The sequence below is a fragment of the Carassius carassius genome, chromosome 28, assembly GCF_963082965.1.
Source record: "Carassius carassius chromosome 28, fCarCar2.1, whole genome shotgun sequence".
Taxonomy (NCBI): Eukaryota; Metazoa; Chordata; class Actinopteri; order Cypriniformes; family Cyprinidae; genus Carassius; species Carassius carassius.
In genome coordinates, this window is record NC_081782.1 from 10,372,488 (window position 1) to 10,390,586 (window position 18,099).

The 18,099-nt window shown below is 36.4% G+C and overlaps 1 protein-coding gene across 4 annotated transcripts in view; it reads right to left on the reverse strand.

Annotated features, from left to right (window-relative positions):
• ankrd13b (ankyrin repeat domain 13B) overlaps nt 1-16,393 on the reverse strand; it is a 31,514-nt gene extending 15,121 nt beyond the window's left edge. For 2 of the 4 annotated variants that reach the window (XM_059514255.1, XM_059514257.1), the window contains exons 1-7: nt 16,010-16,393; nt 4,101-4,236; nt 3,167-3,291; nt 2,728-2,773; nt 839-1,057; nt 465-687; nt 185-251 (exon numbers count right to left, since the gene is read on the reverse strand). In XM_059514255.1, the coding sequence (XP_059370238.1) occupies nt 185-251; nt 465-687; nt 839-1,057; nt 2,728-2,773; nt 3,167-3,291; nt 4,101-4,236; nt 16,010-16,120 (927 nt within the window). In that variant the 5' untranslated portion in view covers nt 16,121-16,393. The remainder of the gene's footprint in view (nt 1-184; nt 252-464; nt 688-838; nt 1,058-2,727; nt 2,774-3,166; nt 3,292-4,100; nt 4,237-16,009) is intronic. The other 2 variants (XM_059514256.1, XM_059514258.1) reach the window with 2 other exon arrangements.
• Nucleotides 16,394-18,099: the final 1,706 nt, after the last annotated feature.

Genomic DNA, 18,099 nt, shown 5'->3' on the forward strand with positions numbered 1-18,099 from the left:
TTGCCAATTTGAACATTAAAATGATATTAAACCATTTTAAAAAATGCATCTAATTAGCATCTATTATCTCATTATAAATGTTATTATCTGCACAACTTTTAGTGAAAAGTTTTAAATGCAAATTTTCCATATGGTCTCAGACATTTGAATTCTATAGACTGTTGTATTGTGACATAAGCCATACCTTTGCTTCGTACCCATTTACCACCTCCGTTTTCTCACTACGCCAGCCAAGAATGCCCGTTTTATTCCTGCAGAGACATTCGGGCATGTAACCAGGTTGCCAACATGCCGTACAAACAGAGGTGAGTCCAATATCACACATTTTATGAGAAAGCTTGGCCCAAAAATGCTGGCTCACACTCTCAGCTTCACAGTAAAGCCACAATAAAGGGTTACAATGCCCTTGCTTTTGAACATTTGAATTGGTGACAATGAATTGCCAATTGTTATTAAGTGCTCACCTCTCAAAGGAAATGTTTTTGGTATCCAGCTGCGTCGCTACCACGGGAGCAGATAGACGGGCCGCCACCTGTTCGTCGCTGGGCTGCAGCGCCCCCAGAAGGCGCAAAGTGTTTGTGCACGGCCTCGTGGAGGGCGAGGTGGGAGAGGAAGACAGGCATGGCAGCGTCTCGCAAAACACCAGCTGTCTGTCATGATCCACTTCCATTACCATGGCGCTGGAGTCTGAATGACAGGTGGAGAGAGAGACCGAACGGATGGAAGCCAATTAGAGACTGTGGCGAAGTGATCCTGAGGTTGTTTCCATGCCAATGACGGCTTGTTTGAAAATACACTGAGCGAGAAGTGGCATCGAGAACAAAAGCAGAGATCAAACCTAAATCTGATTTGTAGGCAGCAGGCAGAGAAAAATAAAGGAGGTTCAGTGCAGGGGAAAAGCCACTGCACGCACCTTGACCCCTGAATATGAAGCTGCGATTGCCTCTTTGCCAGGTCATTTGCTCAAATCCCATTAGCGTTGTGTCCACCCGCAAACACTGGCCACTCTTCCATACCCGATATGTGTCACTCGGACAGATACGAGACACGAGAGGAACTGGAAATAGAAGGAGAGTTCAACAATAGCAGGACATGAGGATGTGGAAAGAGGAAGTCACTGTCCAAACATGCCATTTATGGCTAGACGTGCCAGTATTCGGTAATATGATATATCACCTATATCACTACAATATGCCCTTTATATTTTTTGAAAATGTTTTGATTCTTTATTATTAAGTCACACTTTACATTAAGGCTTCATTATTTAACATTAGTTAATTCATTAGTTAACATAAACTGCCAATGAAAGATTCTTCTATAGCATTTATTAATCTTAGTTAATAAGATCAAAAGTTGTAAATGTACTATTTAATGGACCTGAACATACATTAACACCTGTAAGAATAGTAACTTCTTAAGATCCAAACTCTTAACATCTAACTCTTAACATCCAAAATAAAGGTTTTGTTCAAATAGTATATACGTATGTGTGTGTACTGTGTATATTTATTATGTATATATAATTACACACCCATGGATGTATACACACTACCGTTCAAAAGTTTGGGATCAGTAAGACTTGTAATGTTTTTTTAAAGAAGTCTCTTATGCTCATCAAGGTTGCATTTATTTGATAAAAAATACAGGGTAAAATAACGTAATCTTGCAAAATGTTATTACAATATAAAATAATTGTTTCTATTTTAATATCCTTTAAAATATAATTTATTTCTAAGATGCAAAGCTGAATTTCCATCAGCCATTACTCTAGTATAAAGTGTCACGTGATCTTTAAGAAATCATTCTAATATGCTGATTTTTTTCTTAGAATTATCAATGCTGGCAACAGTTGTGCTGGCAAATATTTTTTTTTTTTTGGAAACTGCAATACTTTTTTCATGATTCTTTGATGAATAAAAAGTTAAAAAGAACAGCATTTATTCAAAATATAAATATTTTCTACCAATATAAATATTTGCCATTACTCATCAATTTAACACATGCTTGCTGAATAAAAGTTTTAATTTATTAAAAAAAAAGGATAAAAATTTAACTGACCCCAAACTTTTGAAAGGTAGTGTGTATTGTTAGAAAATATTTATATTTGAAATAAATACTTTTTTTTTTTACACTTTATTCATCAAAGTATCCTGAAAAAGGGATCACGGGGTTCAAAATATTAAGCAGCACAACAGTTTCCAGCACTGATAATAAATCCGCATATCAGAATGATTTCTGAAGGATCATGTGACACTGAAGACTGGAGTTATGATGCTGAAAATTCAGCTTTGATCACAGGAATAAATTAGATTTTAATGTATATTTAAACAGAAAAATGTTATTTTACATCATAATAATATTTAACAATATAAATATTTTTCCTGTATTTTTGGTTTAAATAAATCCAGCCTCGATGAGCATAATTAAAAAAACATTACAAATTCTTATGGTCCCAAACTTTTGAATGGAAGTGTATTTAGGACAAATATGATGCATTTATATATTAAATATATTTATATATAATATAAATATATATAAATATATATATAAATATTTTAAAAGTCCAGTTCTTCTTGTTATATAAAAAAAGTTATTAAACCTGTTATGACAACACTTTTTGCTACTTTTTTCCAATATTGTAATAATACCGTATTTCACAATAAAAGCTTCAGCAATTATCGCAACATGAAAATGTGATACCATCATATGTTTACTTGCGGCACCTACCCCAACTTGTAAACTCCCATTTCATTTCCACGTAAAAGTCCTGTGCCTGAAAGACAAAAGGGACGGAGAAGGTTGTGAGCGTACAGTGGAAGTGTGAAAGCGCGAGACGGATCGCTCTGCAGCGAAACACATGAATAATAAAACTCCCTGAGAAATGAGGAACGGGGAGAACCAGAGAGCTCACACATCCATCATAAATGAAAGGAAAAGAGCTACGGGGTGCCCAGGGTTTAAGAAAACTGGGAAAAGAGTTCTCGCACAACAAACAACGACGTAGACCCAGTGGTTTGTTTGTGTATCTGTATGCATGAATCTCCTGGAATGAAGGGCTCAGGTGTGCAGGCGGCAGGTGGTTGATAAGATGCTGTTTGTTAAGCTGGTGGCTTGTTGTTTTGTCATTAGCAGGTTCAGGGTTTATTAAGATACATCTGGGGCTGACCTGTCGGAGTCTCTCCAGCAGGCGTGGGATCCCCGCCAGTCGCTTGGTGGTGCGCTGGTAGTCACGGTAACGCAGCACCAGACGCACCATCTCTGGGTTACGTGAGCTGATGGCCTCCTGCAACACTGAGACAGAAGGTAAAGGTTAGATTGATACGGATATATTTACATTTAGAATAGCTTTGTTGTTGTCATCTAATGCTCACTTAAAGAGCTAAATATGAATAAATGAAAAAAAAAAATTCATACAATGCACTATAATGTTAGGATGCTGAAATGTACCTGTATACTGTAATATATTTGTAAATAAAAATATATAATTGGAGAAAATACTATTTCTGCATTTTATTTCACGTTTAATCTGTGAATTTGTGAAATTTACTATCAATTTCTGAGTGAAAGTTTCTACATCATTTTTTTTTCCCAGTGTAGCAAAATGACTGGTTTTTGGAATTTTATTTGGAATTTATTTAGACAAAATAATAGAACTGTAATATTAAGGCAATTATCAGTTATCAACTGTCAACATTGAAATATTTTTGCCAATTAAAAGAACGGTTTTCTTTGTTAACGTTATATATATATTTTTTTAAACTGAATTTTCAGCATCATAACTCCAGTCTTTAGTGTCACATAATCCTTCAGAAATCATTCTAATATGCTGATTTGCTGCTCGAGAAACATTTATTATTATTATTATCAATATTCAAAGAAATTGTAACATTTCTTTACGATTCCTAATAACATTTAAATGTTCTCATTGTCACTTTTGACAATTTAATGGATCTTTGCATAAATAAACAAATCGTACCGACCTCAAAATTTAAATATCAGTTAATCAGTTAATGACTATCAGTTAATAATTAACAGATTATCATATTGGCCAGAACTACTGCATCCCTTCCCAAAATGCAAAGGCTTTTTTGCTGTATTACCTGTCCAGCCATTTCTGTTTTCTCTGCTGACATCGGCTCCATGCTGGACTAACAGACGGGCGCAATCTAAATGGCCCAGTGTCACGGCAAGGTGCAAAGGAGTCCGACCCCGTGGGTCCAACACTTCTAAATCAACCTGTAAGACAGAGAGAGATTTGTTTTATTAAGAACTTCATGCAGTAAAATATTTCACAAACAAATTTCTGTTTGTGCCCTATATCCGAGATCTGTCAGAGCTGTGGCCTAGTAGTAGCATGTTCTCCACAGATGCTGAACTTTTGTGTTCAAAAGCAGGTTTGAAAAACACCTGAATTGTGTCCCATTACATTCCACCTCTATGACCTCAAATTATTATTTTCTGCCATTCTGTTAATCAATGTTTGGAAGTTCAGTTAAGAACAGTTTATATATACATTTATTTTATTTGTATTTATTTATTTTACATTTTTCCCCATTATTTCATTTTCATCGCTGTGCCTCATTAAAGTTGTAACTTCAGTAGTGCTGGATACTAGATTCCCAGCATGCAACCCAACATGAATAAATTATGCAAGTGACCACCTCACTTGTTTACTGTTTACTGTATTATTTTAATTGGTGGTGTCATGTTTGTTTCTTTAAAGGTATGTGTCAGATCCTGACACTTTTGATTCTGATGTATTACCATTTTGTTGCAATATATGGCTAAATGTAGTCAAATTAAGTAATATTTATTTATATAGCACTTTATTCAATACATTATTCTTCACAGTAATAAGCAAGAAAATAACATTTTCAGTTGTGAAAAGAATCCAACTGCAAGACAATGAGGTCTTTCTCAGCTTATTTTAGTTCAGTGTTGATTCAATTTGGTTCATTAACAGTGTGTTGAATGAATGAATGTTAAAAGAATTCAGTTCATAATAATAGTGTATTATTTAGCACAAAGTCAGTTTGGTGTTGATTCAGTTCAGTTCAATAATAGGGCAAAGTTCATCAAATCATGAAATGAGCTTAATTCAGCTATATGAAACTCTACAGAAGCCAATAGTGTTGTTATTACACTTTTAAGTCAGTGTTGATTCAATTCAGTTTAATAACAGTGTTGATGCTGCAGAGTTCATCAATTATGAAACAATGAATGAATAATATGCTATTCCAAACAACTGGAAAGGGAAAGACATGCAGATCAGATTTAAAAAATAAGGTTTTTAAAGTAAAGTTCAACAAAAAATTACAATAATGTTATTATTTTCTCACCTTCATGTTGTATGAATTTCCTTTGTGGAACATAAAAGAATATATTTAGAAGAATGTCTCTGTGTCTTTGTCTACACAGTTAAATTCAGTGGGGTCCAATGCTGTTTTGGACCCCATTTGCTTTCAAAATATCTTAGTTTGTGTTCCACTGAAAAAGAAAGTCATGAAGAATTTGGAGATATGAGAATATTTTCAAGTATATGATAATCTTGCAGTATATGAGAATCTTGAAAGAACAGGAATAATTCTGACCACCTGCTATGCGGAAGGAATCACAGGTAAAAGGAAAAGAAGGCAGAAGTGAAAGAGTGTGATGGAAAAGAGAAGTGACAGGCGATAATTAAGGCATCACACCCGAACATGACACAGAGCGCGCTCGCATGACACCCGACAGCCACGGTGAGAAATACTTCCACACTCAAACTGAGATCTGCGCTAAGAACACTGATTCTGTTCTTGTGAAAAGAAGCAGTGTGCCATACTGTTCCTTCAGCTTCTTATCCGAGTGATCTCTCTCAGTCTCTCGGCCCCTTTAAGCCAGTCCACTGTGTCACTGACAGTCTTGAGAGTTTCAAAAGAGTTTATGATTCTCCTTAATGGGAGGATCATTTATAATAATATCATCGCTCACTGTCATCCAAACGCAAACACAATCATTCTGTTCACCTCCACGCACTACCACACATTTCAGTAAATATGCTTATGTTAATAGATGCAGGATGACCCATTAATCATTATTTGATGAGTTGGCCGGCCGTGGTCGTGTTGGTCATATTTATAAGCGTACCCTCCGAAAGCAAGGTCATGACAGATGGTGCATGTTGAATCGTGTATGTGGAGCAGAAATGAGAGTCAGGACAGCTTTATTTAGAGACTTGTATGTGAGCCATGTTTGCAGTTTTTAATGAAGCATTTTGATTGGCTGTGTGCTAATGGAAACATATTATTACCCAGGGGATTAACTTGTGCTGCGAGAGCTGCTTTGGAGTTCAGTAATGTACTGATTAACTTGGTGCATTTATTTACACTTCGGTCAAGGTGCATGTGTGAGTTCTTGTGTTTTCTTTTCCATGCCTACCCGTATAGTGCATTATTAAAGGTGCTCTAAGTGATGTCACACATTTTTTAGGCCAAAACTTTTTTTGTCACATCCAGCAAACATCTCCTCACTATCCACTAGCTGCTTGTCCCCTGAACACACTGTAAAAAAACGGGGTCTCTCTAGACACCACAGGCTCCACAAACAACAAGAAAAACAAACTGGGCTCACCCGCACCACAGAACATAACAAACTGTTCCAGCCAATAATCGACAAGAAAGATTTGGGGGTGGGGTTTGGGGGATTAGTGCACAGATGAGGAGGAGGGAGGGTCTAGCTAGCCTCCGTTTTGTTTGACAACAATTTGAACGTCAACAAGAAGTTACGACTCCCGGCATCGCTTAGAGCACCTTTAATTCATAGCTGTTGCTAGTATGCAACTACAGTTGCTCATGATTAAACCCCTAAATTATTTTAAGTATTAAACTTAAGCACGTAGCTCAGCTAACTTCAGATTTCAGATTCAGATTTGGGATTTTCCCCTGCTCAGTAATAAAATAGATTTAAAAAAATCACACAGAGCCATATCTTGAGCCTAGAATTTTTAAAGATATTTGAGGGTGGGCTCTTTTAACTTTGACCAATAAAAGAAACCCTGCTTGATACTGCCTTGCAACACGCTAAAATCCACCCAGTGCACCCTGGTAACCACATGGCAACACCTAGGCATAACTGTAGAATTTCATAAGAATACACATTCATTTCTTCAAAATACACAAAGCTGTAATTTGTATATTTCTTCAGAATATTTAAATTTGTGATTTATATGTAAAATAATATAATAATATATCAACGTTATTTCAGTATTATTTACATACTCATAGTTTTTATTATATGTTATATATTTATTATAATTTGAATTAGCTTTCATTTTTATATTTTCACTTTTAATTTTAATTGTACTTTTATTTATTTCGTACGGAAGTCCTAGCCATGGATTATTATTTGTTTTCCTTCTTGTTTTCTCGTGATCTTCACATAACAAGAGTTTTCTTGTTATTACAACTTCTGTAATATATATATATATATATATATATATATATATATATATATATATATATATATATATATATATATATATATATATATATATATATATATATATATATATACTGTATGTGCTGTCAAACGATTAATCAAGACCAAAATAAAAGTTTTTATTTACATAGTATATGTGTGTGTATTGTGAATATTTATTATGTATATATAGATACACACACATCCATGTATATATTTAAGAAAAATGTTAAGTTTATATATTAAATATAGCCTATATATAATATATATTTTATCAATATACAAATATATATGTAAATATTTTTAAAATATATACTGTATGAGTGTGTGTTTATATAAACATAATAAGTATTACACACAGCACACACAGATATATTATGTAAATAAAAACTTAAATTTTGAATGTGATTAAAAAAAAAACAAATAGAAATTGGCTTTTAGACTTCTTTACAAACAGGATTTACAATTACAGCTGTAGGCTAAATCATATAGGTATAGCTCTGGCCCTAATAGGACAACTGACAGCTCTGTCAGCTGACCTAAAAAACACTGGTCCCGGGCCAGTGGGGCATCCTTATTGTTGAGCCCTGATTGTGTATATGTGTATCATGCCACAGAATAAATCACACTCATGTTATTGTTATTGTTAAAGAAAACTCCAGTGTGTCCGACACCCTGCTCTGTAATTTTCCGGAACCTTGCGCAACTTCATGATGTCACTCACCAGCAACAACTGAGGCCCGGTGGCCCCTGAGGGCCTCTAGCTAGAAAAACAGCAGCCTGGTCCCCAGAGTGAGATGAGTGCTATGAGAAAAAGGGTGTGGATGAGTGGTGGGGGTTCCTATGGTAACCCTGGATGAGGAGTACAAATAGGAGACGCAGGCCGATGGAAGGAAAACTACAGTTTTAAGTGAATGATGAGACTCGCATCGGTCCTCTGGGGATCTCCGATCAACCCTGACACTAGAGATGGCTCAGATGACTGACAGAGAGGGAAAGACAGAAGGAGATAACTGTCAGGAGGTGTGCTTGCTTGAGCCGCTGAGTGAGGGACTTAATGAGATTAATAACTGGTTCTGAGAGATTCAGGGAGAAACGGAGAGAAACGTGTAACTCGGTAAGACAGATTAGGAGCTGTGAGAGGAGGACGGAACAAAGGAGGAGGGTTAGGGAAACATCAGTTGTTACAGACTGGCCTTCTGGTGAACTGAAATGCTGCTATATATACCCCTCTGAGACACGCTAGACAACACACACAATAGCACAAACACAAGCAGTCCCTTATCTCATCTGATCACACAGCCACATACAAATAGACAAACATGTTGACTACCATCCTGTCATGTGTATAACAAAGATTTACCAAGGCATCCACCAAAACAAACATTGAAACAAATTAAATTGAACACTTTTGAATTTTGTCTCATTATTTGTCCTACATCGGCTGTGGTGAGGGACAATTTAAACTATACAGATCTCTTTTTTTTAGCTAATTTACTACAGTATTCATTTATGTTGGTTTGATTAACTAAAATTAACTTTTTATGAATTTTAAAATATTAAATGATTACCAAATTGATCAATTTTATTCATTAATTAAATAAATATTAATTCATTGTAGTTTTACATCAGTAAGCAAATGGCTGGTGCAAAGCTGGGGGTTTTTTTTGTTTGTTTTTTGTTTTTGAGTGGACCTGTGCTATTACCTTGTAAGCAATCTATTTTTCGAAGCAAGCAATTTTCATGCGAACGGATGCACAATAAAACAGGCATGAACACCTGCAGACTTTAAGTGAAGGAGGGACACAAGCAATATTTAGGAATCAGAATACACTTAGGAGTTCTTTCTTGCTGACCACATAGCAACACTCCAGTAACTCCATAAAATAAATTCTAGTATTTAAATTCTAGTATTTATTAATTATTTATTAATAATTAGCAATTGCTATTTTTATATTTTGCCAAAGCAACATTTCAATTTTTTTAATCAGATATTTTACTTTATTTCAGCTTTACTTAATTTACAGAAAACAATTTTCACCTTTTGTGCCTGACAAGTCCATACTTTAACTTAAAAAAAGGCAGTGTCTATTTGCACTAAGTGTAAAAACAGATTGAGGCTATTTACTATTTAAGTTTTATTTAGGCTATTTAAGAGTAAATAGCAATTAGATGCTATTTATACTAAGTGAAAATAACATTTTCTTAGTGATAGATGCTATTTACACTAAGTGCAAACAGCAGTATTTTTTTGTGATATGCTATTTACACTGTGCAAATAGCTAGGCTATAGATTCTATTTACACTTAGTTAAAATAGCAGGATTTTCTGCTATTTATACTACTTATTGCCAATAGTGGCAATTATCTGCACCTCATGTTGACTAGCCGAATCACACGTAGGTCGGCGAAGTTAGTGTAAATAACAAGGCAGGCTATTTGCACTTAGTGTAAACAGACACATCGTTAAAGAAAATAGTGAAGAAATTTATGTTACAATAGATTTCTATCAAATAAATGCTAAACTTTTGAAAAGTATATTGCGTGTATATCTTTACTATATCTTTATTAGGGCTGTCAATGTTAATGCGTTAACGCTTGCGATTAATTTTACAATCCTTAACGCGTTAAAATAATTTAACACAATTAACACAAAAATACTGAAGCACAATTTATTTTCTAACCCTTTAACTAAATTTGCTTCTCTGCTTGTGATCAGACTGTGTTTTTTCGACTGGATAACTAGTCTCGCAAGTAAAGTTTTGATGCATGAATACTGCAATCATGGTAAAGACAATTGTGATGGCGTACAAGAGTAGTACAGTAAGCACGCATGAGTCCGTTATAATAATGCGTGAGTGCTTTTTTGATGCACTGATCACACATTGTATTTATGCACAGCCACAGACATTTCCGTACATTCACGTTGTTTCCACACACATTTATGATAATGTTTTGAGTTGTCATGTTTATGTTGCTGTGTTTAGTTATACGGAATGGTCCTGTTCGGTATCACAACTTGGCTTCTCTAAAATGTAAAAAAGCTCTTTGCTGTTGCACTGTACGCATACTAAAAAATGTGGACTTTTTCTTCTTTCATATGTGCTTATATGGGCTCCTTATACCATTTGCTTCTTTGGTTTCCTTTTGGAGTTTCTAAGTGTCCTTTTTTGGAAAGACATCTAAATTTATCTTGAAAAAAGCTAGCAGAAAATATAGATTTTTGAGAATCACCCTTCAATCTTTTGGTTTACTTTGCTGGATTTAGCAAATTATGACAAAATAAACATTTGAAACAAGATAAATGATATATGATTAATTTCATTAAGTGTTCGATTATTCGCGATTAATCACAGAAAAAGGATGTGATTAATTAGATTAAAACTTTTAATCGATTGAAAGCCCTAATCAATATTTATCAACATTTGCATGTATATATATATAACTGAAAAAAAATTAAAATAAATAAACATTTGGTTTTGACATTTTGGTGGAAACTACAGTTACCATGGTAAATCTTTGTAAGGTTTCTTGAGCGGTGAGGGTCAGCATTCAAGATTATTAAAAATAATAGAAATCCTACCTGAAACACCTACACGTTACAGTTCTCCTGCTAACCCACCTACACTGCATCTTTCTGGAAGCACTGTAACAAGCAAGCACACTTTCCTGCTGACATACATGCACTGCATCAGACACAAGTGCACTAACTCAAATCAAATTCATGTTAATTACCAATCCTGCCCCACCACATTGAAAGTGACATTCATCTAGGTTCCATCCTCACATTTTCACATAGATGCTCTTCCACATAGCTGTCCTCCCATCTCTTCTTCCTCTCTCTCAGTTGTGAGCCTGATGGAGACTGCATTATTGATAGTCATCTCTAGCTGGTGCATCTGCTCTTGCACTCTGCATTGGCTAATGTTCTCTGGCAGCTACTTAAACCAACATCAATCTTTCATTGGAAGTCCAAACTGTGCATGTGGGAGGCAGGCAGGAGAAAATCATATGTGTGTGTGTGGGGTGCATATCGCAGTATGTGATAGATTCCGCTGAAGACTTTGCACAGGCTCTCTTATGTGTCCTTATGCATAAAAATGTGCATACATCCATAGATTTACACAAGCACAATCTGTTTTACACATAAATGGAATCGTGTGCCTCGGAGCATTCACTGAAATCAGCTTTTATTTGAAGACAGAACAACATTAACGCACAGAAGCACTTAAAGGCTGTGATGTGGCAGAAGAATGAATTGCATAGTCAAGGATGCAGCTCAGGAGAGAGGTGAACAAAAACGTACAGATTCTTTAAATAAATCTAGGCAGACAGACATATTGTGAGGAAGAGAGAGAGAGGGAAAAATATGGGCCCTTGTTTGACTTTTTATGCTCTATTGTGTCACAGGAGGTTGACACACACCCACGGTGTGGTTAATATTCTGGAGATCGACATCCAGGGCTCAGCTATAAGGGCTGAGGCGACCAACTCATAGTGTGGGAGGCAGAAACCAACAGAGCTTCATCAAAACACAATGCTACAGCCATTACTTTTTAACTAAATGTCAGTGCAAAAATATACAGTAGGAATGTCACAATGGGACAACAAAGACTGTATAAAAGACATTCAGCTCTATTTCACATTCAAAACTGTTTTGGGTATGGCTAGTTTAGAGTCCATTCCGGAAATCCAATTAGTCTGATTGTGCCTGGTGATTAGATGTCCTTTGCTTTACTCTTAAATTAAAACTTGAAGAATATTTTGACTGTTTTTGTCCATTCGATGAAAGTAATTGGGATCCAAAACTTTTTTTTTGTTATTGTCTCAACATGAATTTATTTAATTTCAGTTTCCCATTTTCATTTTTTTATTTAGATTTTCCATCTAATACTTGTAATAATAATATTTATTTTTAATAGTTTAAGTTTTACTTATGAAAATGACTTTGGGAAAGATAATGCTGACAGAATTCTTTTTTTTTTTTTGGTGGGGGTGAACCATCCCTTTAAAAGGACAATACTGACATACTAGATGTTATACTTCCTACGGTTTTCATACAGTATGGTTTGAAGTTACGTTTGCATATCCAAATTAGAATAGGGGAATGTTTACTGGAAAAACAAACGTCTATGTAAATCATAGAGATGAGTAGTCCTTATGAAATGGAGCCTTGTAGTATTCTCCAGTAGGCAAGCGCAGCACAGCTCGCCTACTCGGGTCATGTGCAATTGATAGATTTGTATGTGTGTGCACCAGTATGTTTGATTGTGTTGCTATGTATTATTTTTAATGGTGAATTCAGATCATAAACTCTAATCAAATTAGATACAATTGCACCTTTCATTTCCATAATTTCAGTTCAACAACCCAATTTGCTGGCTTTTTATGAGCTCTGTCTACCACTGTCCTTGTCAGTTTGTTAAAAGCTTCCCATAAGTTAACTAAATCTCAGCAACCCCCTCCCAGCCGCCTAACGCTTGTCCCCTGTGACAACGCTCTGTCACAATTAGTGTTGGGTTACAGGTGGAGAGCAGGAGGGGCGAATGTTGAAGAAAAGAGGCAGTATATCAAACGAGAGAACTGAACAGATGTGTGGACAACGGCAAATGTGCTGATGCAGGGCCGTGGGTAAAGAAATTGCCGCCGTGTTGTGGCGTATTTGCTGAGGTACTGCTGACTGCACTCAAAGAAACACAAATCCACATTCTGCTCAACAATTTCTCTTATTTTTGGACTTGGTTCTGTAGATGCATCAGCCGGCAATGGCTCTTTTCTCTGGTCTGCTCATTCAATCACCCACTCCATCCATTCGCTCTTTCTCAATTTCCTGCCGCTCTCCTCCAAGCTGTCATCTGTCCACTTCCTCCCCCCGTGACTGTTTTATGGCACTGTCAAGGCAAACTGCAAATTGAGCTTCTTTTCCCTTTGGCAATTTCTTTACCCCTCCTCTTCCTCCTCCACCAGCACCCGATCTCTTTGCTATTCACGTCCCTTGCTCTCCTCTGTCCTAATAGCTTAAGTTTCCCCCCATTGTTCTTTCACTGACACCTAACATCTATCTCATAATCCCGTGTGCTGGTGCAGCAACTTTTCCCCTTGTCAGGGTGGCTACGTGCCTCATTCATAGGAGAGAAACGATTGAGACAGCATTGACCTACCTTTGCGCCTTGTGCTGTCCCTGGAGGGACCCGGTTTGACTCATCGAGCGACACCCTACTGTGCCAAACGTGGCTATGCTGTCAGTAGCCTGTAAATCAACTAAATTGGAAGTGCTTTATATCCCAGTGATCATCGAGAGGGTTAGGGGTCTGAATTATTACCATCAGCCTGAGCAATAAAACCCGGCAAAGGAACAAGATCGCTGGTTTTGGAATGAGTTACAGTTTGTTTGGGGTTTGGAAAGATGGAATCATGAATGGCTGCTGTAACTGAGATGGAAGACTTCGCTCAAATAAGTTGAAATAATTTCCTCATAAAGCAGAGAGTTAAATCAGAATAGTAAACTAGAGCACACAGATGTTACCTGAAGTGGGCATTTGATTCGCCTCAGTTAGTCTTCTGACATAAATGTCTGTTTGTTACAGAAAAATGCAATCAGGTTTTCATCTTGGGTTCTTCCGTTATGATGTAGCTCTTTAACTTTATAATATAAGTAGCCTGACATGTGTCAACAACAAACTGTGTACAGTATATTTAATGAATCTATTGTATAGTATGAAATATTTACATCAAATCGGGATTAAATTAAAGAGCAATGTTTCAATAAGTCACATTTTTTTCTTGGTTTTTCCACCTCTAATGCTGTTTTTTTATGATGTGTCTGCTGGTTTCTTTCTCCATAATTTAAAAAAAAAGAATACACTGATGTCACACTGGTTTTGACAATTTCTATGAACCTGTAAATGTAATGTTGCATTAAAATTGTGATGTAATGGAAGTAGCAACTGATCTTTTCTTCTGTATTCTGATATACATTTGAGTAAAATGGATTATCGAAAAAAATATATATGTGTAGAGCGGGATTTGCTTCTATCCATTGTTTGTTGATTAGATAGAGGCAGTACTGAATATGAGCTTGTAAGAAATGGGTGGTTTTTCGCAGACTTTAATGATTGGAGAACTTTGGCATATCATCAGAGAAAAGTCTGCTGTTTCACTAGGATGACAGAGTTATGGCATCTTGATTAAAAACTACAAAGTAAAAAAAAAGAACAATTAAACATATGCATGGAATAATTGTTCACAATAAGTACAGTAACATGCATTTAGAAAATAAATAGGGTGAATTTCCATTTCATGCTGACTTCAATAATTCTTTTGAAGACTGATCATAAAGAACCAGTCTTCTTCCATGACAGATCAACCTGTATGAGCTACTGAACTTCAGTGTGTAATCTGTGATTTTGTCAGCTGCTGATGTTGCTCACTGCGCCATGGGAGAAAGAGAGCATCTCATGCTGCCATCTGTGTCATGACATTACTCAATAGATATCAGGCTAAAATCAAATCAAATGGAGTTTTGTTAATGATTCTACATCTCTATCATAAAATATGATAATATATGATGATCAAATATGAACTGGTTTACAAACAGAATATATTTTCTAGAATATAATTATATTCTATTAAACAGATTATAAAACAGAACAGGTTTTTTAAATTATAGGCTGCAATGTGTTCCTTATAATATGAATGGAATATAATCAAATCAGTTGAATTTATGCTTTGTGGAGCTGAATAAAACATAACTAAACCTGTCAAAGTTGTAATCTGTCTGTTTGCTCGGTGTGTATATATTTGCATTTTTTTAATTTATTCATTTCCTTCCCATTGATTCAAATCACCCATTCATTGTCTCTGGCCTACATATAGTTCTGCACAGTAATCTCACAATTTAATTAATTACAGTCTAATTCCACACTGATTCGTGGAATAATGTACTGCATTAATAATTATTTTAAAGAAGGCTGATAAGAAAGACAAACACACCCTCTCCTCACACACCATATCCTCAGGAACTGTGAGTGGTGAACGTAGGCTGATCTGTAAGAATCATTCACCCACAGCCTTTGTATAAAATGCCACTTTATTCTGCAGCCTCTGTGTTTTACACCATCTCAGATCGAAATAAAACTGCATTTGCGAACATGTTTCCGCCAGACGTGTAACATGAGCAGGTTTGGAGAACAGAGACTCTGTCGAAACCTAGTGAGATCCCTAAAAAGACTATTTTTACGCGTTCGGACGATATACGCCCCAAAATGCGGACTAGCTAGGCAACTCACTAGGTTTGAAGACGCAGCCAGGGTGTGAGGGTTTTTTGACACGCATTTCTGCTTGTTGTAAACATATCAGCAAGCCTAAATAAGCAATTAACTGAACAGACGTGTTTTTAATGAACCAGGAGACGATGCCGAATCACTTTTCGCCCTTTCATCACAGATTACAAACCGAATGAAGTACCCAAATATTTTTCCTCAGACAAACGCACGGCCCGCTCCTCACAGCATCCTCCGTCGCGAGACTGTCACGCGGGAAGGAAAGCATCTTACCTGCTCGCGAGCTGAGAGCTCTTTCTCCAGCTGCCGGTGTTTGTTATGCCACACCAGAAAATGCAGGTGGTAGCGACTCTTCTCCGGAGTTTTTCTGGCAGAAATCATCATCAGTGCATAGTTCGCCGCTGCTCTCTCTAGTTCCGTTTCCCTGCTTTTGTGCGATATCACTTACTTTTATAAAGGGCGCGTACTATATTATTATTAGTATAGCTGAAACGACAGCTAAGGGCATTTCTCTCCCTTTTCGTTCCAGCATCGCATTTTGCATAGTAGTTTGGCATTCAGTGTGTCTGTTGAAGGCAATTTAAAGCTTGTGTGCATGAATGCTCTCCGTTCTGTTCTCCACTCCTAATCTCGTCTCCCTCTCCTCTCGCACTCAAATGCGCGCGCGCGCGCCCGCTCGCGGAGTCACGGAGGCAGGGCTCTCGTTTCGCCGATGAAAGCGACTCAGTCACACCAGTGAGCCATTGAACTTCAGTGTGCGATTCTGTCATACATGCAGATGCTGCTCACTGCGCCATGGGGGAAAGAGAGCATCTCATTCTGCCATCTATGTCTTAATATTACTTAATAAATATCTAATGGATGCAGTTGCCTATATAATATATTAACAGAACACAAATTCAGCTCTAGAATTCAGTTTTTTAATGGAACAGACAATAGAACAAAACAGAACAGAACATGGTGTTTGTATATTATTGTGCTGATTTTGTCATTAATATCTACTGTCTAATTTGTTCTTTTATCCATACCATGCTTAAAGGCCATGGTGCAGGTTTTTTTTTTTTTTTTTTTTTTACACTTTTCTAGTTGGTAATAAACATTTAAACAGTTATCCATTGTATTTGATGTTGTAAAGTATTACAAAAAAGAAATATAATAAGGAAAAGTAGGTGATATTTTAGCGGTTAGCGATGATTCTTATTTCCAGTGTTGGGGAGTAACTAGTTACATGTAACGGCGTTACGTAATTTAATTACAAAATTATTGTAACTGTAATTAGTTACAGTTACTACGAAAAAATGAGTAATTAGATTACAGTTACTTATGAAATTTTTAACGATTACAAAGGGGATTACATTTGAATATTTACACACATCCACATACAGATTTAACTGATTTCTTTCCCAAATTGCACTGACTATTCTGAGACATACCGCCCTAATAATTTCCGGGATGCGGAAATACAGTCTGGTTCGTAGAATCCAGTCATAAAAACTAAATGCCTAACGCGGACGGAATATGCCACATTTTGGATGACTAAATCAAAAGTAGGTCAGTACAGTTGAATCAAAACATATCATCAACTAGTGTCTGTGAATATAAAGCCCCAAAAATGCAATAGCTATATGACTTGCACATTCTGCGTGTCTGTGGAAATCAGGCGCGGACTGGACACCGGGAGAACCGGGACAATTCCCGGTGGCCTGGTAGCCGATTTTGACCCACTATTTAATATCATTATTAATTGCCTGCCGAATGTACTAAAGCGATCATTTGCGAATCCGCCATTTGATAATTAAATCTCTAATAAGTCATGAAGTGTTAGTCATGACTCGCGCGCTCTCCGCGCCTCCGCCAAACGGTTTGGATCAGACTCAGAGTAATCAATGCGAGAGAGAGAGAGAGAGAGATACAGAGAGAGAGAGAGAGAGAGAGAGAGAGAGAGAGAGAGAGAGAGAGAGAGAGAGAGAGAGAGAGAGAGTAGAGTGTACTGTGGAAGCGCACAGCTGGAGCAGAGAAGCAGAACTCCTGTTCAGGGTTTCAGGTCAGTTTCATCTGTAAAGATGCTTTTTTGTCTTTGTTTTTTTTATTTATTTAATCAAGCAGCAGCACGTTGCTCATCAGTCATCACTCAAAATACTATATAAAGGACATCATTATTATCAGTTGTAATGTTACAGTAGGAATTTATCTGAAAAAAAGTCCGATTTTATTATAGGTTTAGGGGGAGTTACGGACAGACAACAACACAACCCTTACGAAAATTAACGTTTTAATATTTAACTATAAATCCAGAGAAAATGGTTACTATTGTTTAAATGTGGTAACCAAAAATGTAAAATTAGTTTACAAATGTATTTATT